Below are 21146 nucleotides of genomic sequence, written 5' to 3'. Positions count from 1 at the left end.
TAAAAACAAAAACAGTAACAAAAGCAGCTCGTGGTCATGGGGTAGATTTGGCTTGTGCCCCTTAGTTTTTCCTGGCCCCAGCAATTCACCAAATACCTCAGATGGTCAATTCCCAGTCCTTACCTTACCAGGCCAACGAGCACTGTATGATTTATACTTTGATCATGCTTTCCTCCTTGAAAGAGTTTCTTCACTTGGTTTCCAGGGCATCACTCATATTCTCCTGTATCTCCTACTGCCTCACAGGTCACTCCTCTTCTAGCCTCGTTTGCTAGTTCTTCAATTTCCCGACCTACTACACTGGAATGCCCCCAAGGCTTGCGGCCTTGAGTTCTTCTTTCCTCCATCTACTGCCCCCCACCCCCTACCTGCCGCCCCCATGAGCTCACCCAGACTCACGAATCCCTTGAGGTAGGTCAGGCTAGCTTGGACTCCTCTCTTTCACACCCCACTCTATCAGCTAATCCCATCAGTTCTACCTTCCAAATGAACCCAAAAGCTGACCACTTCTATTGCTGCCATTCTGGGTCTAGACACCACCGTCTCTTAATTTGGCTTATAGCAATAATCTCCAAATCTGTCACATCATTTCTACCTTTGCTTCCTTTAGTCTATCTACAGAGTACCAGAGAGAATCTAGTTAAAAACTAAATTAGATCATGTTACTCCTCCATTCAAAAACCCCTTACAGTTTCCCATGTAACACAATAAAAATCCAATACCCCTTATAGTAGCTTACCAGGCTGAACATGATTCACACGGTCTGTTTCCAGCTGGACCACATTTACCTCCCTTCTCACCCTTAGCTGGCCTGGCTCAGCCATGCTTGCCCCCTTGATTTAAAGCCTCAAAAAATGCAGAACACACTCCAACCTTAGGGCCTACTGCTCCTTGCGCTTGGAACACTCTTACCACAAATACCTTCAAGGCATGTAACTCTTTAAGGTCTTTATTCAAATGTCGCCTTCCAGTGAAGCCTTCCCTGACCTTTCTATGTATAATTGTGAATTCTCTACTACTGATCTCTAGTACTCCCCAGCTCCCCTTTCTAATACACTTTTCCAGAGAACTAATCATATCATTACCTAATATTCTATATATAATGCTTGTTTATTTTTTTTAACCTGCATGAATTAAGACATGTTTGCTTTTTTACCCCCAGAACCTCAAATAGGACATGGATACATTAGGTGCTCAACATTTAAGGATAACTACTAATCATTCTAGAAGAGATGGTCCCACCAACAGTAGCGCTTTAGGAATAAACTTAAAAGTTTTAGAAAAAGAACTTATCTTGGTTTGACCAATAATATAAGGCCAACCAGAAATAAGTCAAATATTTCTCACAGTAGACTAATAAAAGTACAAATAATTTGGCAATATGTGTTAGCAACACTTTTTTTTGATGCTTACTCTTTGACCCTTCAGTTCCACTCTGAAACATCCCTTCCAAGGAAACAATCTAAAACATAGGAAAAACTATGTGCATAATATTTAGAAGTAAAAACTTAGAAATTATGTCTAACAGTGAACTGAGTAAAATATGACACATATCTTTGACAGAAATAATGTTCATGTGGGGCGCCTGGGTGGCACAGCAGTTAAGCGTCTGCCTTCGGCTCAGGGCGTGATCCCGGCGTTATGGGATCGAGCCCCACATCAGGCTCCTACGCTATGAGCCTGCTTCTTCCTCTCCCACTCCCCCTGCTTGTGTTCCCTCTCTCACTGGCTGTCTCTATCTCTGTCGAATAAATAAATAAAATCTTTAAAAAAAAAAAAAAAAGAAATAATGTTCATGAAATCTACTATTCTGTTTTGAATACTTCAGTGGCTCCACTTTGCCTTCAGGACAAATCAGGCACTACCTTCCTCAGCCTGATATTTCGCCCTTCCCCTCTTCATAATCTATACTCTAGGCACACTTCAACAGTTCTCTCCCCTCCCAAATTCTCCAATTTCTGGAGACTCTTAACATCTTAGTTTATGTGCCCTCCTATGGCAGCACTTTTTACCAAAGTCATGCTTCATAGTAATTTATGGTAACTGCTTCTTTAATGGTTTTTGCCTACCACAGTGAATACCTAAAACTCAGCATAAGCACCTGATCTTAAGTAGGCAATATATGTAGAAATGAACTAAATAACATTACATAAATGTGTATGCCGTTGTAAATTAACAGAACGTTTTGGGGGACTGTATGATCTATTTTTTCTTTTGGGAAGTTCCAAGATTGTGTGGGTGTGTGCATGCGTGCTTGTATGGGGAGAATTTTATAATGGAAAAGAAAATATACTCGGGTGTGTGTGTGGGTGTGTGTGTATAGGGAGTCAAAATATAGTTAATAACATTATAATACTATAAAATGCTTATAAAAACAGTTGCTCAAACTTCTTTTTCCTCTCAAAATGCATAAAACCAAATAAAGACAACTATTATATGAGCAGCCAACAAGGCAGCTAGTCCTTCTATTACCTGAGTGGAGTTAGATAGTTGGTTTTTCCACGGCTCCTCTGCGCTGCTGGTCAGGTTTGTGCGGTTATGAGGTAGAGTGAGTGCGTTTCGCTGCAGGTAAGGCACGTTTCCATTACTTCCACTTCCCGTTATGTGATTATTGCCTATCAAAATAGTGTCTGTACTCCCCAGCGTTCTGGATGTGCTACAGGGAACATGGCCTGTAGAAAAGGGTCCATTGGCCAAAGGCTGCCCAGGACAGGCAGGGCGGACTCCAGGCTGAGAGACGCTAGGCACTCTGGTCAGAGCAAGCTGTGGCTGCTGGCCAGAGACTGAGTTTGTAGGCAGTGATGAGTCAGCTGTTGGCCCATTAGGAATTCCAGTAGATCGTACCTGTGCAACTCCTGTTTGTCTCATCTGTCAAAAAGCAAATGAAAAATATATGCTGCTTATGTGGCCCATAAGGTAGAGAACCAGAATATAAAGGTGTGTAACCAGCTAATCTCTGATTTTACCCTGACTTTTAATTTCTCTAGGTTGAAAAATACACACTTTCAAAAACAAGAAGTTGTGTTTGTTCATATTTAGATTAGCTCCCTCAGAAAAGCTGAAATCTGTTTTGAGAAACATCCCTTCAGTAATGATAAAAGAAAGCAGCTGAAAATTATGAAAACTCTGGAATTTATAGGTCTCTTCCCCAAGCAGAAAACAGGGGATCTCAAATTTTCTTTTTATTTTATTTATATGCCAGAACCTCCAAACTAAACAAGTCCTGAGAACCTCACCTCAGTTTAGGATAGTTTGTTAAGTATTAAATAATATAAATAAACCCTTAGAACATAGGCAAAAGAGCATGTAAATAAGTAACAAGATACCAAGTCTTGTGCTCAAAATTAAATTTACAGCTGTTTTTACCTAAAAATCTCTGTCCATTATTAGTATTTTAAGAAGCAAGATTACTAAATTCCACCAAATACTGGCAGAAAGAAGTGGGCACGAACATGCTCTAAAAGGATGTTTTAGTCAAGAAAAAAAAAAAATGCTAACAAATTTTAGGGAAAAAAATGCTATACACACTTGGTGTTGCTGCATTAAGACAAACTGACTTTCCAGCTGTTCCAGCATCAGTTTCTGTGCTGGATTTAAGTTATTTCTATTTGCACGGAGCTGTTCCAAGTGCTAGAAGAAGAAGAAAGGAGAATACAGTCAAAGGCATATCTAAGAAACCAGCTCAAGCTCACTATTCTAAGCAACTTTGTCCTGACTAGACCAACTCAGAACTGCTATCTAGTCAAAGATATGGATTCCTGATCAACAGCAATCAACCCCAAGATGAAGCCCTTAAAGAAGTTTGAGAAAGTAAGAAGTAAACATTCACCTAAAGAAGTTTACTATAATGTGATATTTGAGACAAATGGGCATAAAATTTTACTCGTCAGTACAGTGTTTTTCAGTATTCACAAAGAAAGTTCTTTAAGCTTAAAAATGCATCATGTCAAGTACATTCAAAGCAGCACTGTTCGGAATAGGAAAAGTCTGAAGACAGCCTGACTGTCTAAAACTAGTGCTCTGCTTAAAGAAAGGTGTGACATCTACATAAAGAAGTATGCTGTAGCCATAAAAGAACAAAGAAGCTCTTTATATACTGACCTGGAAAGGTCTGTATAAATACATTAACAATATATATAGCATTCTACCATTTGTGTAAAAAAGGAGAAAAATAATAACATATGAGAGAAGGAGGATGCATATTTGCTTATCCATGCATGACATATCTCAGGAAAAGATAGGTGAACTAATAACACGGACTGGCTGTGAGGAGGAGAACTAAGTGGGTAGGAGCAGGAACTGGAAGAATTTACTCTGTTTAGCCTATAATCATATTGGTGCAGTTTGAACCATGTGAATATATCGCCTATTTAAAAATAAAACTAAAAATAAGTGAAAAATCAAGAATAAATTATCCCATTACTCTGATAAATGTGGGTTCATTTTGCTTATGTGCGTATTAATTAGATTTATTGTCACTCAACCTTAAGAATACTTAAAAATTTAAAGTTTACCGCTTCTACTCTTTTTTAAGAGGAAAAACAATCTGTCAAAAGTGTATCTTACATACCTGTAATTTCTGTGGTGTCAAACACCACGAATGAGCTTGTTGCTGTACTGGAGGATGTGACACTGCATGGCCACTACTCCAATTATCAGAAGTATTCTGAGGAAAATTGATAAAAAAAAAAAAAAAAATTAAAGAATATTTGGTTAAATCCATGGAGTTAACAATAATGACTAATGAAGGCCAGATGACTATGAATTGGAATATTACATATAAAAATGTTATGACATTAAATTCTTTTAAAAATAATTTTACATGCGTAACAAATTTGGGAGATCATAAATTTAAAACAAAAATATTCTTTAATAAGCCACCCAAAAAGGCCCACCCCTAAACTATGGCCCAAATGGCTAACCTAAACACCATGCTGTCCACTAGATCCAACAATAAATTTATCTCAATGTCAGGAGGAAGTGATGATGAAAAGTGTGTTGAAATCTTAACGGCAGGGAGATGAATAAAATGATTTGATGAATGCAAATTTATTCCTACTTTCTATATTTAATATGATGCTAAGAATCTGGGATGGAAAAACTCAAACCTTTCACTCTTTGATGTCCACAAATTTAAAATAAAGGACAGGAGATAGTCAAACTGCACAAGTTCAGGGCAGTTGGGAGTTTCCTTTTTGACTGGGGTTTTCTATTTCTCTAAAACATATACCTTTGTTGGACTAGATGTTCTTTTCCTCTTGGCAGGACTGGACAGGTCATCTACTTGGCTAGAAGGAATCATGTGTAGTGGCAAGGACTGCTGTGAAATTGGTGTTTGACTGAGGCCTACTACAGGTTCAGTATTTGGATGATGAGGTTTACATGCCTAAGAATCACAGAAGGAAGACAAAAATAGGGTTCTATATATTCTTAGTTCATTCCTTCAAATTATAAAACTTTACAAACTGCATATTTTTCAAAGCTATGTGGACATCGCTGATTGCAATTATTGAAAATCAAAATCAAATGAATCATCAATGGAGGAATGTGTACCTTCCTTTGAAAAACTGCTTCTAAAAATTAAACAAACCACTGCAGCATTATTTTAAGAAATCTCCTTCAAAATCATGAAAATGCACAAAGGTTCTAAATTGGCACCCCAAAACTTCTTCCCATATCAGAGGGAGTTTTATTTTGATCTAGATTCCCTTCATAATTACAGCAAAAGGCTTTTCATTAATAAAAGCCTCCTGTACTTAGTAAAATACGCTTGACCACTACAGATTGAAAAGAACCCTTACAGCTGGGCACCTGCAGAACATAACCCAACTTCTCACCTGCTGTGCTGTGTTCATGGCACCCTGCCTGGAGGTAAGCTCTGCGGGGATTGGTAGGCTCCACGCCTCCTCAATACTAGGAAGTAATTTAGTTTTATTCTGTAGACTACCTTGTGGAAGGTTACACAACTGAGCCTAGGAAAAATTATGTAAAAAGCAAATTTAACACAAGCCTACTTGAGTAAGAGCAAGTCCACTAAATCTTCCTAAATGCTATAACTAATTGTTTTTAAAAGAAAATAGATTCTTAATTTGGGGTTTCAGAAAGATACTAAGTATAAAGAGGGTAACCGGAATATAAACCTTTGTGAGAATTAAAACAAAGCTGAGCTCTGTTTTCAGAGTTCTCATAGCTGTCTTCTCATGAAACTCCAAGCAAGAGTGAAAGACAGTGTTTGTGTTCTTTTCTCTAAAATGCTATGACAACTTAAAAATGTAGACAGCACATAGAAAAAAATTATGTAAATTAATATGCATCAACAGTAAATGTGCAAAAGAGCATCTTTTAAATACTGCATATCTTACTTAAAATGAAGAGTAAAATAATATTACAAGCTATGGTATGTTTACAAAATATGGAAACAAATTATAGACATCAAAACACAACTAGACAAACTTTCCAGCCACCCGCCTCCTGCCTGAGTGTCATGGGGAAACATGTGCCTTTAAAAAACTGTTATTTAAAAAGTTTTACCTGTAAATACTTAATTCGTGCTGCAAGTGCAGAGGTATTACTACAACTTTTGCTTCTGGTTGCATTTAAGTAGCATTTAATGGCATCCTGAGGCTGGTTGCAGGATTCGTAGAGTGTGCCTAGGTCCATCCAGGCTGCAGCATGGCCATGGTCCAACTGTACAGCACAAATGTAAGCCTGTAAAGCATCCATAGGCTGATTTTGCTGCTGATACAGCACGCTAGAAAGAGAAAGTCAGGGGGGAAAAAAAAAAAAAAAAGTCAACTAAGAAGAACTACTTAGCTTCTCACGTGATATTAACTACCAAGTATATTACAAGTGATGCAACTGTTGTATATCAAGTATAAAACCATTATTTTTATATAACGTCTTACCCTATTGAACACCACGTGTCTGCACTTGCTTCTGATTTATCAATAGACTGCCTGTAAGATATAAAGGCATCCTGAACTTTCCCAATACTTGAATAGCACCTGAGAGGGGAGGGGGGAAAAAAATCCAGACAATTCCATTAATACTAATTAATTTTCTGAAAAATGGACTACATATATCAAAGCAAATAAAAATCCTAATAAGCTAACATATTTCTATGAATGTGTATACATATATAAAATTATAATGTACATAATTAACCATTCAGTAAACTATATTACAGTTTATCTGATAAGTGCTAAAGCATGCCGCATTAATGAACAATATTAAAATCATTAAAGGCCGTATTACTTCAATATCATATAGAGAGTTGAAAGCGCACACGTGCACACACATGCACCTGCCATTCCACTTAAATAGCTTGATCTATTTATATAGCTTATGTTCAGTAAGAATACAGAGTTAAAAACCAAGAAAATCATTCTACGTTGGTAAGACTTGCTGAATCAGATTTCAGTTCTCCTTTCCTAAATAATAACCATGAGGTCAATCATTCTGTAATTCGTAAAAAATACAAACATTAAGATGCCGGTAAAATCAAGCTAACTATCAAAAACAGTAATAATAAGGTGAGTGCAATATTTCACGACACGTAAGGGTAGCAAGGTATGATTAAAGTTTCAAGGACCTGTCATTTTCTTAATGCAGATGTACCGGATGGATACACAGAGCAGCAGCTGAAACTATAAATACAGAAATTATCTTCTTAGTGCTTGGCACTAAGGAAAAAAGAAAAAACAAAACCCAGTCCCTGCCTTCAAGGAGTTTACAATTTAGTTGAGGATTGAAGACACATTACAAATGTCATGATGCCGTTATCATATGGCTGACACAGACAAGAACCTGTATGAGAATTTAGGGTAGAAGACACCACAATACACACTACAGGATTTAGGAAAAGCAAGAAAGGGAAGGATAACACTAAGGAATTTGAATGTGCATAGATGCATATCGTTTAGAACAGTAACGAACAGTGATTACCAAATATCAGCCAGTATATGGCAATCTGGCCATGAAAATAAAATGGAAAAATAACATATACTTACATACATAAATTTTCCATTAAACTAATTAATATTTATATTGCAACCAACTTACTGTGAAATACAACTGGCTGAGTAAACAGCAAAAAATTCTTAAATATATTTAGATCCCCATAATTATTCTTTGAAATTTTACTAATTCATGTAATCCAAAGTCTGGGAATTACTGATTCAGACAGAGAAGATGAGAGAAGGCATTTCAAAATGTTGAACAGTATGAGCAAAACCTAATGTATAGAAGACAGCACAGATACAGAGTAGAGAATTATAAATCCAGCCCAAGGATAACCTGAAGTTTTTGTTCTTCTAACAAGAGAAATGGCACCAAGAAAGCACTTCACAGGAATATTAATCTGCTAAAAATGTGTAGGAATAAACTGAAAGGAAAATAAATTATGGACAGTAAAAAAGAAGGCAGCGATACTCACTTGTTTGGAACAGGCCAAAATTGGGGTAAAAGTAATGAAAATGGCAAGAAAGAAAAAGAAAGGAGAAACAGTAAACCAAAAAGACAGATAAAGACTTTGTGACCAACTGATTAGACATCCATGGGGGGGGGGGGTATAACTTAGATTTAAGCCTGAGCAAAGAGAGTGTAAAAAAATGCATAAATAAAAGGTGACCTCACTGGCAAAACTAAAAGGAGAGGAGATGGTCTGGAAAAGAATATAATGAATGAGGTCTGAAATATGCTTACTTTGATGTGAGGTGAGAACACTAAAATGGGTAATATTTGGTAAAGAACAGGAGATGTGGTCCTGAAATTTAATACCGTGAAATATAGAGCTCTAGATTTGGAATTCATCCACATAGAAGAGAGGGTTTAAGAACATAGGACACCTACAAGGGAGAGGTGAAAATAAGCCTAAGGAATCACTCATCTTGTGGATTGGGCAATAAGAAATGTCAGTGTCTGAGACAGAGAAGGCAGGGTCAGAGAGTGCCTGCAAACTTTTAGGAAGGGAGAATTCAGGAGAAGTCATTAACAATGCCAAATAGGGACAGACACCACAAAGGAAGGAATTGCTTAACAGATAGTAGAAAATACATTCTGTTTGTTGTTGTTAAACCAAAGCCAAATTTCAGATTTATAGACAAATTTACCCAACCACTGGGAGGAATAAGCCGTAATTCCCCAAACCAATGTTTTCACATTCCATTCCTACAAAGTGAAAGTAGGAAACCAATGTGCCCAAATGCAGATGTCCCAGTCCAACCACCAACCACTTTTCCTCTAATAAAACTTAACTAAGTTCTCCTGAGACAGCCTTGCGTCTCTGAAATAGCAATGAGTGAACCAAGGCTCTAGTTCGTGTTCTGATTTAGTTACCTGTGTGCTGCAACCCTGGACAAAACATTTACTCCTCTGAACTCACTTTGTATTATCTATAAAATGACAGGGTTTACAGAGTGAAGCAGTTGACCTCCCTGGTCCCTCCTAGCTCTAACATTCTATAGTTCTGTGATAACAAAGTCAGTGATTAGTACTAGTATAAGAGCATTACCACATTACCCTTGTATTATAATATATACATGCCAAATGACATCTTCAACACAGGCCTGAATGCAAAGGTAAGTAGTAAAAAGCCTTAGAAATATTAGGGTCATCAAATCCCAAAGTTGCTTACTGACACTTGAGGTCTCCATTCAGAGCTTTAATAACTTTTAAAATATATATTATTTATAAAAATTTTCTCACAACAAAAAGGATTAGAAGCAACACATCAGAAGGCAGTGAAGGAAGTCAAAAAAAGTAAACATCAACGAAAAAAGTCTAAAACAATTGTCGGATTATGTTATTACAGCTAAAAAAAAAATGAACATCTAACATGATAATCTCAAACTCCAAAACGAATTAGACTGAGGTAAGTAAACTTTATTTGAGAAATCGTAAATCATGTTGTATATCTGGAAAATTTTATCTGAAAAGATTCAAATAAAAGCATCTTGGTGGCTTAAAATGTAGTCAGTTAACTAAAATTTAAAAAAAAAAAAAAAACCTCCTGTGGAATACTGCTCACTGAACTGAAAATTACAGCATTACTAAAATAGTAATTTTAGATGTTTAAATGCCTAGAATTTTTTTTAAGTATACTAAAAGACATCAACACTACTGTATTGTATTAAATTACTAATCTTTATTTTAGGTCAAAAGGAAAATACACACGCCTTTTAACCTATATTAAAATAAATTTTCATATATAAATGTTAACACTAGAGGTGATGACTAGGCAGCCCCTACTTCCCAGTACTGGACCTCCTTTCCAGTCCCTGTATGAAGCCGCCCACTGTGCAACACTAACGCTAGCAATGGTGCTGGCTCCAAAGTTCAGTCAGTTCATTTATCCCATTTATTGAATAGCCACTTTGCTAGGTGAGAATATACAAAATGGTAAGATCCAGTTTCTGCTCCCAAATATCTTCAGTGAAAGAGAAAAACAAAGTTTGGACTCTCAAGCTTTACTAGTGAGCAACCCAAATTAGATGATTTTATAAGCCTTGGAAGGTATTGGAAAATTTCTGCTAAAACTACGTACTTTCCCAGCCAACTCTTATTGTACATTATTAATGACTAACCAAAAAAAATTTTTTTAATCTTAATATTACTCCATCTCATAGAAACACATTTTGCTGAATTTAAAGGAAAAACAAAACCATACAAAATACTAAAACTTAGTATGATTATATGGAAAACTCAAAGAGCTTAAAATTAAAACAAAATAGGATAATTTCAAAAGAAATTATAAAATTGAAACCTTCAGGGTGAAAAGGTACCGAACAGCCTATAACAAGGATTTCTCAACCTCAGTGCTACTGACATTTTGGGTCAGGTAATTTTTTGTCCTAGAGGCCTGTCCCACTAGATGCCTATAGCATTCCTTGTAGTTGTGATAACCAAATATCTCCACACATTATAAAATGTTCCCTATGGGACAAAATAGTCCCCTACAAAGACTAACAATCTAACATAATCCTCTTAATAGGTTAAAAGAAAACTGAAGCACCAAAAAGTTTAACCGTACCATCCACGATTCCACATATAGTAGCCTAACCGAGACCTGAATCCAAGTCTCTCAACTCCTAGTACACTGATCTTTCCATCATACCACAAAAGCTAAAACCAGTTAGGAACCAAAACACAATCGAATAATGGCCCAAAAATATAATCTATCAGATACATATACAAAAGGCATATTTCAGATAATCAGTAAGCACAATTTTGGCATTTAAAGTACAGAGAAAAGTTTACGGACTTGCAGAAAACTATTTTCATTATGTCACTTCTCCTTTCCAACAAATCCACTAATAATGTATCTACTTTCTCACTGTGAGATGTCAAGTATAAGTGATTTGAGACCTACTATTTATCAAATTATGTCCATTCTAATGTACATATCATTATTCAAAATTACAAATAGCAAGGTCCCATTGGCTACTGGTGGTCACCAGGCAGAATGAGAAATTCTGTTCTGTTAAACAGACATAAAAGAAAATACTAGAAATCAGAAGAAAGGGCATTTAAATACTAGAATGAAGAACTACTTTCTGTTAAGACTCCTTAAAAACCAGCAATAATTCAAGCCAAATGAAAATCCAACAAGCAAAATAAGAAATGTCCCAACAGACCATGCTGGGAAAAAACTACCACATTCAGAAGTTTTCTTTTATTTAACTTCCAGAAATCTTCGTGATAATATATTTAAAAAGGAAAATACACTGATCAGGTTATAAATGTAAACAAACATTTAAGCTCATAATTCAAATCTCTTAGCTAGAATAAACAAAAGCAAAACTTAAGTATAGTCTCACCTTCCGAGGAAATACCAGGACTGGCCAGAATTAGGATCTGCTTCCAAGGACTTTTGGAGATACTGAATAGCATAGCTTTCCTTGGTGGCTTTATCTCCCAGAAGATCCACAGTGTGATGCATCCAACCTACAGTAAATGATGAAAAAATACTTACCTACATGACTTAATTGTTGTTCAGTTTTTAAGAATACCAAGTAGAAAACACATAAGTAAAAATATTCTTTTTTCAATTTATTCATTTAGTTTGGCATACACATTCCCAAAATTCAGAACTGCTAATTCTGATCATAAGGAAGTCTAGTTCTCACAGGAAGGTACAGTCAAACCTATAAAGAACTTTATTCCGTAGAAACTGAAACGATATTAAGCACTGATTTAACACTTAGTAGATTACAAACAACAGTTCCTCTTCTCTAATTCTGGTATTTGAAAAAATTCCAAGTTATGAAACAAAGGATATAAAGATGTTCAATCTTATTCAGTGCTCTATGTAAAACTTTATGTACATTTTAAGACTCTCCAAGACAGTCTATTAACCCAATGTTTATTTCCAAGGAATAAATATAAGACTATTTAATCAATGATAGCTCAGAGCACAACACACACATATAACCCTGCCTCACTGGCATTGGCCACATACGTTCACAACTTATCTAAAATAAAAACTATGAAGCATTCGACAATTATTTAAAAAACAAAAACTATCTAAGGCTAAGAAAAGTATATTCAAGTGGTGTAAATAAGAATGGTATAAAAAGGGTACCACGAATGTTTAATAAATAAATTTAGATAGTGCATAATCTCAATTTTATGTAGAATCTCAAAAAGCTGAATTCACAGAAGCAGATAGTAGAATGGTGGTTACCAGGAATGGGGAGGTAGGGGAAATGGGGAGATACTGGTCTAAGGGTACAAAGTTGCTGTTATGTAGGATGAGTAAGCCTAGAGTAATGTGCAGCAGAATGACTGTAGTTAATAATACTGTAATATATACTGGAAATTTGCGGAGAGAGTAGGTTCTGGGTGCTCCCACCACACACAAACAAATGGTAACTATGTGAGGAGATGGATCTGTTGACCGGCCTGACAATACTAATCATTTCACTATGTACAGATATATCAAAACATCATGCTGTACACCTTAAATATGCACAATTTTTACAGGACTGGGAAGAGGGAAGGGGCAAAGGGCAAGGGCAAGGCAAGGGCTATCTAAGCAGTCAAAAGACTGGATCATGGAATACTGTATCCTAAAACCTAACACACAGGAATAATTTGGTTTAATTTGCTAGGGAAATCATATTTCAGTTGTGGATCAATTCAAGTGCATAAGATCAGCTCTGATCTTTGTATATAGTCCATATTTTAGGGTAAGCTGCCTTATGCTAAAGGCATCACTTTGTTCTTTTTACTTAACACAAAACCTTTCTTTACTGTACTAGTAAGCTTGTTTAAAAATTTTTTAAGATTTCATTTATTTATTTGAGAGAGCGCCTGTGCCCATGTGAGTGGAGGAGGGACAGAGAGAGGGCTAAACTTGTTTTAAAGATACAAATTCACACTATTCAAACATGACCTGTAAACTTATTTAAAAAATACTCAAATACTTCCACAATTTTTAAAAGTATGGATAACTCAAGTAAAATTCTAACCAGAGATTAAATTAAAAAACAGAAGTTTTATATTAAGGCAATGTTCTCATTTTGTATAATAAATCATATATGTATCAATATCATGATGATCAGTGAAAAAATCTGGGCTTAAATGATTTTAAAATTATATAAAAATGGTCACATTATGAAAATATTTGTATTACTACATGTTGGTTAAAAATTAAGAATAAATTATTTGCCCAGACCAAAAACAAATAAACAAAAGCTGGGGGGTGGGGGAACCCAAATAACAAATACATACAAGAAACATGATTCAATAACTACACAACAAAACTAAATGCAGGGAACTCAATCACAATCTTCTTGGTCACTGTGACATATTACATCCAAATGACTACATTTCTTCATCCTTAACATTAGACTAGATTATTGCATGTGTACAAAAACACTACACTGTTAGATGTTCCACAACTTTTATATGAAATGTTTTAGTTAATATTATTGACAGAGCTATGAAAGCAAGCTCACCAACCACCAAGTGACTTTAGGTCAATCACTTACCTTCATTCAGTGCTAAGCATATCTGGCACAAAGGAAGTATTCAACCCCCTTCACCCACAGGTTAAGTACTAGAGAATAATTCTGTAAATTTAAAAGGACTAGCTATACTGAAGAACTGAAATGAGATGGACAATGCTTGGCAAAAGATAGAAATATGCTCAGTTCAGGTTAATTCTATCAACTCTGGGTAAAAGAAGAAAAAAGAATAGAATACATGAGCCACATACTTGCCATCCCTGACATGTAAAAATCATAAAGAGAAATACTTGTAATACACTAAATGTACACTATTACATACCTAACTGTTGTAAGACAGTTGCCTTTACTTGTGCAGAAAGGTTTTCCGTCTGCAAAAGTTGTTCATAAGCTTCCTTTGCAGAATGATACTTCCTCTAAAAAGCAGAAAAAAGAGATTTCAAGGAAAATAAAATTGGTATCTTTGAAGAATTAGCTCATATATTAAGATTTACTATAGAATACTAAAAAAAAAAAAAAAGATTCACTACATAATCCTGGTACTTTAGCATATTTCTTACAGCCAACTGAAAGAAAAAAGTGCTAATTCCATTACTGAATGTTCCTTTAACACTAGACAGTTGTGGATAATAGGCCATGTTTCAGACTAACACCAATAAAACATTCAATAAAGTATTAAAATACGCCCTTTTAAGAATTTGCCAAATCTCAATTGTTAAAATCACCTCAACTTATTTAATAATAATTTCATCTTTATTTGATAACACTGATGAAGACAGAGAAATATTCTACCTCGAAGTGCATATCTGTCTACCTAGAAACACCAAGTTCCCAAGCAACTTAATATAAACAACAGAGTATATACACCAAAAATGCTTTAACAAATCTAAGCACAAAAGTAGTGCACAAAAGTAGTTAAAATCTAAGTTTAAAATATACTGGTATATATCTTATGGAAAAAATTTATGAAATGTATGATTTTAAAGATAACCGAACTTCCCATACTTATAGAGTAACAGCGTTCACAACATTAAGGTTCCATAGGCAATCTCTAAATGAAACCATTTACCCACAGTTCCCTCCCCCAAAAAGTACTAATGTGACAGAAACCCATTTTTGCTACAGTCATAAAGCTTAAGACAGCTCCTCCAAGAAAAAGGGGAAGGGGGAAAAAGGGATAAGCCAACAAAAGCAAACCTCATAAATATTACCTTTAAAACAGACTCAGCAGAACAATGGATTGAAGTGGCTTTTATTCATTATCAGCAATAGTCCATAGCTGCCTGAGCAAACAAATTCTTCTCAAAAATACATAGGTAGGGGGGCGCCTGGGTGGCTCAGTTGGTGAAGCATCTGCCTTCGGCTCAGGTCATGATCCCAGAGTCCTGGGATCGAGTTCTGATCGGGCTCCTTGTTCAGCAGGGAGTCTGCTTCTCCCTCTCCCTACCCCCCAAGCTGGCTTGTGTTCTCTCTCCCACTCTCAAATAGATAAAATCTTTTAAAAATAAAAAATATTTTTTTTTTAAAACCGATAGGCAGAAATACAAAACTAGCTGTAGGAGCCTCAGGCAAATCACTGAAACTATGATTTAACATCCATAAAACAGAGCTAATACCCAATCTTTCTATCTGGAGTTGTTCTAAGGATCAAATGAGATAAGCAAAGAGCTAGAGAAACAAATAAGGTGCTACATGAATACAGTGTGTCAACACAGGAAAGGTCTGAAAGAACTGGCCATTGAGATTAACAGAAGTTACTACATAAACTTTTACTCATCCGTTAAATTAGTTCCCCCTAAATATTAATCTCATCCCAAAAAGTCATTTAGACAATTAATACAAGGTAAGGACCAAGTTATCCAACTCAATCCCTTCAAATGATATGCTAAAACACACTTCCAAACATAAGTAATAATAATAAAAAAAGACAACATACTTGAAAAACTGGTTGCATCACATTGAGAAAATTAAGGTCGATTTCTACCTCTTACATATACAGGCAGAGAAGCATATGAGAGAAAAAATGTAGGAGAATATTTCCTTGAGATGGGAAAGAATTTCTTTGACATGGCCAAAACAATACAAATCTTAAGGAAAAGTAAAGATCTGATTTGAAACACAAAGCAGAAAAATAGGCAAGGGACGCAAAACCCAACACATAAAAGGTGAAAAACATGTGAACAAGTGTGTATCTCTAGAAATCAGAAAATGTAAGTTTAAATGAGATACCACCACCTACCCATCAGATCGGCAAATATAAGAAAGTTGGGTAATCCAAGTCTTTGGGGGATGTGAAGAAAGGAAAACACTCATGCCCTGCTGGAAGGGGATTCATTCATGAAATTAGGTATGCAAATGCCCTACAATCCAGCAAGCTCACTTTTGGGACACAGATGCCAAAGAAACCTTTCCACAGATAATGTTCTAAATGGTACTGTTTATAGTATCAGGAACTGGGGTCAACCTAGGTCTATGTCACTAGGGAGTGAAAACATAAAATATGATGGATGCTTATACTAGAACAAGAAACGGCAATTACATATGGCATATAAAAAGCAACATGAGTTTATCTCTACAGGTGTGTTTAGTAAAAAGTTTTGCCTCTGGTAATGTTGGAGTAGCTGTTCCACAGGCAGTTTTCAGTTCTGGATAAAATATAAGTAAACTATCAGAAAGCCTAGAGAGAAACCAAAATCAGGGTAAGACCAGAGACATTAACCCTTAAGAAAAGGGAATGGCACTGGATGAGTAACCCCCTTTTACTAGGATTTTCACCTGAGAGCAGGCCTCAATTGGTGCCTGGTTGGCTAGAACTCAAAAAGAAATGAGCAATCTCACTAGGTTGAACAATCAGAGGACACACTCTGAAGCTATCATAAGAGCTGGAAGTGAGGGGGGCGCCTGGGTGGCACAGCGGTTAAGCGTCTGCCTTTGGCTCAGGGCGTGATCCCGGCGTTATGGGATCGAGCCCCACATCAGGCTCCTCCGCTATGAGTCTGCTCTCCCACTCCCCCTGCTTGTGTTCCCTCTCTCGCTGGCTGTCTCTCTGTCAAATAAATAAATAAAATCTTTAAAAAAAAAAAGCTGGAAGTGAGGGGAGAAATCCTAGGGAGGAGAGAGTGAAAGAAAGAGAACGCCAAATTCTGCAATTAAACTCTGCCTGAATTTCTTGTTGAATGCTGAACTATGCATGAACACGGCAGATGTCCAGTAGGCTAAAAGAACTAGAGAGATTTCAGCCACTGTCAGCTACAGGGGTGACCACATTTAGAGTGTGCCTTGAGCAAAATTTACTGGCTAATATAAAATAAAACATCGACCTTTGGAAAAACATAAAAGTCACTTCACAATGTATTATTCCTGACAGCCAGGATAAAATTACCAGATTTATAAAGAATCAGAAGATTTTATCCACATTCAAAAGAAAAGGGAATTAATGAAAATCAACCATGAAATTAGATGACGAAATTTGTAAATAATTTTAAGGCAGCCATTTTAACAATTCACAGACAGTAAGAAAAATATAATCATAATGAGTGAATGGACAAGAAATTAAAAGCATGAAAAGAAACAAAAAAATTCTAAAACTGAGAAATATCTGAAATTTAAAAATCACTGGGTAGATTGAATAGCAGATTGGAGACTTAAAAATAAAAGCCATCCAAAGATAAATGAGGCAATAACAGTCTACCAAACACGTAATTGGAGTCCAAGAAGAAGGGAGAAAGAATGGGGCAGGAAAAAATATAATATAATGGCTGAGAGCTTTCCCGAACTGATGAAAGATATCAAATCCCATAATCAAAAGACTAAGAAAACCACAAGTAGTATAAATATAAAGAAAAAACAATCCCTGGGCACTTCACAGTCAAATTCCTTTTTTTTTTTTTTTTTAAGATTTTATTTATTTGACAGAGAGACAGCCAGTGAAAGAGGGAACACAAGCAGGGGGAGTGGGAGAGGAAGAAGCAGGCTCCCAGCAGAGCAGGGAGCCCAATGCCGGGCTTGATACAGAACGCTGGGATCACGCCCTGAGCGGAAGGCAGACACTTAACAACTGAGCCACCCAGGCACCCGTCAAATTCTTAAAAACCAAATGGAAAGAGAACTTTGAAAACAGCCAGAGAAAAACAACAAAATATAAAGGATACAACAAGAATGACAGCTAAATTAAATATAATGGACTAGACATTCCAAACAAAAAAGACATGTCCAGAAAAGATTTAGAAAGAGCCAAAAACATACTGTAAGAGATGCACTTTACATATTAACACATACGAAGGTTGAAATTAAAGGATGAAAAAGATACCACGCAAACAACTAAGCACTAGAAAGCTGAAGTGACCAGACTCAGATCAGATTAAGTAGGCTTCAAGGCAAAGATTATTACCAGAGATAAAAAAGAATATTTCATAATGATAAAGAACATCAGGACATAACAATAATATAACAAAAGAGCTTCAAAATACATGAAATGACTGACAGAATTAACACTGATAAAATACTATTAATCCACATAATTTATTCCAATTTCACCAACTGTCCAACTAATGTCTTCTTTCTGGTCGAGGATATAATCCAAGATCCCATACTATGTTCAGGTACCATGTCTCCTTATTCTCCTCCAATCTGGGACAGATCCTCAGTTTTTTACTTTTAGTACCTCGACACTTATAAAAAGTACTGGCTAGTTACTTTGAAGAATGCCCCTTGGAAATTAGTTAGGTACCATCTTGTGGGGAGATACTCATCATTCCTCATTAATTCATTAGTGAAATTCTACGTAAAAAAAAAAAAAGTGTCCTCTTTTTCCCATTTGCCATTTAAATTCACAATTTGTATTATTACAATTCATTTATAAATGAATATAAATTCAAATACAAATATACAATTATAAATTCATTTATATTTAGAGAATTTATATAGAATTATCTATATAGAATTATTCATTTCAGTATGAGCTAAAACATTTTATTCTGTATCTTATATTTCGTTATTATAATTGGTTTCTAAGCCTGTGTCAGATTTGTTCATTACAAACCCCATCCCCTCAAATTGACTTCTATGTTCTTTCCACACACCCTCATCATTTTTTGAGTACTTCATTACTTCGTGGCACTAAAAAAATGTTCTGAAGCTCATCTTGTAATTTCCTTGCCTAAGTCCTGGAATCACCCACTTCTCCCCCCAAATCCCTCGTTCCTTTTATATTTAAAAATAGTATTTAGAAACAAAGATCTGGGTGCTAATGTATTCACTATTGCAGGGATGGGTAATTGCCTCCAGTCCCTCCCAGCAAACAGAGCTAGAAAACATATTTATGTACACACACACACACACACACACACACACACACACACACACGCCTGTATTTCTATCCAACTCCCATACCCATAAATAACCATATGTTCATACTGATACCTCCAATTACAATCCAACATGAGTTCAGTCTTGCCTTGCCTTTCCTTATTTTTAAGTTCTGACAGTCGAAAACCTGGCTTTCATTATCCACAATACATTTACTTATTCCTAATATTCACATAATGTAGTTACAGAATTCCTAATCCATACCACTGTGAGAAAGTAACTGTAATGCGGGATTTGTTTACAGCTCTTGTCTCCAGCTTTAGACTACAGTCAAAATATTATTCTCTAAAGTCACTTAGGTTGGTTCTTTTCATATCCACCCCCTTCACTATACTTACATTATTCATTAGTTAGGTTCATTCATTACTGTCTGCATTCTATTTTGGGCTAACTCACGTCCTTGCTGGTCTCAATTATTCAACTAATTTTGGGGTATGAGAAACATTACCAGGTTCTAAGAGTTAGAGCTATATAAAGTATATACTCAAGAAATTCCACTTCTTTCTCATCTCTGTTACCCCATTCAGAACAACCCCTGGCAGGTAACCAATCTCATCTGTTTCTGGTTTATCCATTCAGTATTACTTCTGCACAAATCGCACATGTTTACTTTGCACATGTGTACTTTCTCTCACAAAGGTTCGTATATTATACTCTTCTACACTCCATTTTTTTCCACTTAGCGGTACATTCTGGAAATCAATCCACATGGTGATCCACACAGTTCTTCCTCACACTTTGCTATATGCAACTCCACTACCTGAATGTACCATAGTTTATACGACCATTCTCCTACAAATGGGCACTTGTCTCCAATATTTTGTAATTACAAACAATGCTCCAATCAATATCCTTGTGCCTATATGTTTTCACAGTTTTGGAAGTATATTTTCAAGGTAGATTTCTAGATGTAGGGCTGTTGAGTCAAAGGGTAAGTACATATATAGCTTTGTTAGATTACTGCCAAATTCTGCTCCACATGGGTTGTACCAGTTTGTATTATCACAATATATGAGAGTGCCTATTTCCCCATAGCCACTTAGAACTTTTGCCAATCTGATATGTGAGAATTATATTTCAGTGTTGCTTTAATTTGCATTTCTGAGCGAATCTGACCACTTTTCCATATGTTTAAGGGCCTTGTTATATATCTTCTGTGAAATGTCTATTCATGTCACTTTCCCCATTTTTCCATTGACTTTTCATTCCTTTGTCCCTCAAATTTTAAGTGTTATATTAGGAGTATTAGCCCTTTGTCCATGGCATATGCTGCAAAGATTCTCTCCAAGTTTCATAGGTGTCCTCTGAATTTATGCTATTTTTTTCTGTCATGCAGAAATTATTTTTATATTGCTCAAACTTACTAGCTCAAAATTCAGAGGCAATGAAAAGAATGACCATAGTTAAAAAGCCTTTTCCTAAATCAAGGTTAAGAGGAGTTCATGTTTGCTTCTAGTACTTGTACAGTATTTTTTACATTTCACTCTAATTCATTTCTAGTTTATTCTTTTGAATAGCTTGAGTCATGGGTCTAATTTCATCCTTTTCCAAATGGCTACCCAGTTGTCCTACAACCATGTATGAATAATCTACCTTAGCCCCAGGAATTTAAGATATTCCCTTTATCAAACACTTGATTTCTCTATGTACCTGTATCTATCCCTGTTCTTTCTATGATATTCCATTGGTCTGTCTATTCACATGCCAGACCGCACTTTGAATTACATAGGCTTTACTGTTTATCTATTTAGTAGAGTTAGCATAACCTGTACAATTTCCCCCCATTGCTATCCTGGTTATTCAAGCATCTTA

General features: G+C 35.9%; 1 protein-coding gene across 12 annotated transcripts in view; it reads right to left on the bottom strand.

Annotated features, from left to right (window-relative positions):
* KDM6A (lysine demethylase 6A) overlaps positions 1–21146 on the bottom strand; it is a 200846-nt gene that overhangs the window by 45821 nt on the left and 133879 nt on the right. For 3 of the 12 annotated variants that reach the window (XR_008958921.1, XM_026513341.3, XM_057310970.1), the window contains 9 exons: positions 14290–14383; positions 11817–11943; positions 6906–7004; positions 6532–6751; positions 5838–5972; positions 5231–5386; positions 4571–4666; positions 3529–3630; positions 2473–2868 (listed from right to left, as the gene is read on the bottom strand). Coding sequence is in view for 10 of the 12 variants with exons in the window: in XM_026513341.3 (XP_026369126.1) it covers positions 2473–2868; positions 3529–3630; positions 4571–4666; positions 5231–5386; positions 5838–5972; positions 6532–6751; positions 6906–7004; positions 11817–11943; positions 14290–14383 (1425 nt within the window). In the remaining 2 variants the exon portion in view is untranslated. The remainder of the gene's footprint in view (positions 1–2472; positions 2869–3528; positions 3631–4570; positions 4667–5230; positions 5387–5837; positions 5973–6531; positions 6752–6905; positions 7005–11816; positions 11944–14289; positions 14384–21146) is intronic. The other 9 variants (XR_008958922.1, XM_044389373.3, XM_057310980.1 and 6 more) reach the window with 7 other exon arrangements.

The sequence above is a fragment of the Ursus arctos genome, chromosome X (genome assembly GCF_023065955.2).
Source record: "Ursus arctos isolate Adak ecotype North America chromosome X, UrsArc2.0, whole genome shotgun sequence".
Taxonomy (NCBI): Eukaryota; Metazoa; Chordata; class Mammalia; order Carnivora; family Ursidae; genus Ursus; species Ursus arctos.
The sequence above is the reverse complement of the archived record's forward strand: the minus strand, read 5'-3'. Positions and strand labels throughout refer to the sequence as shown.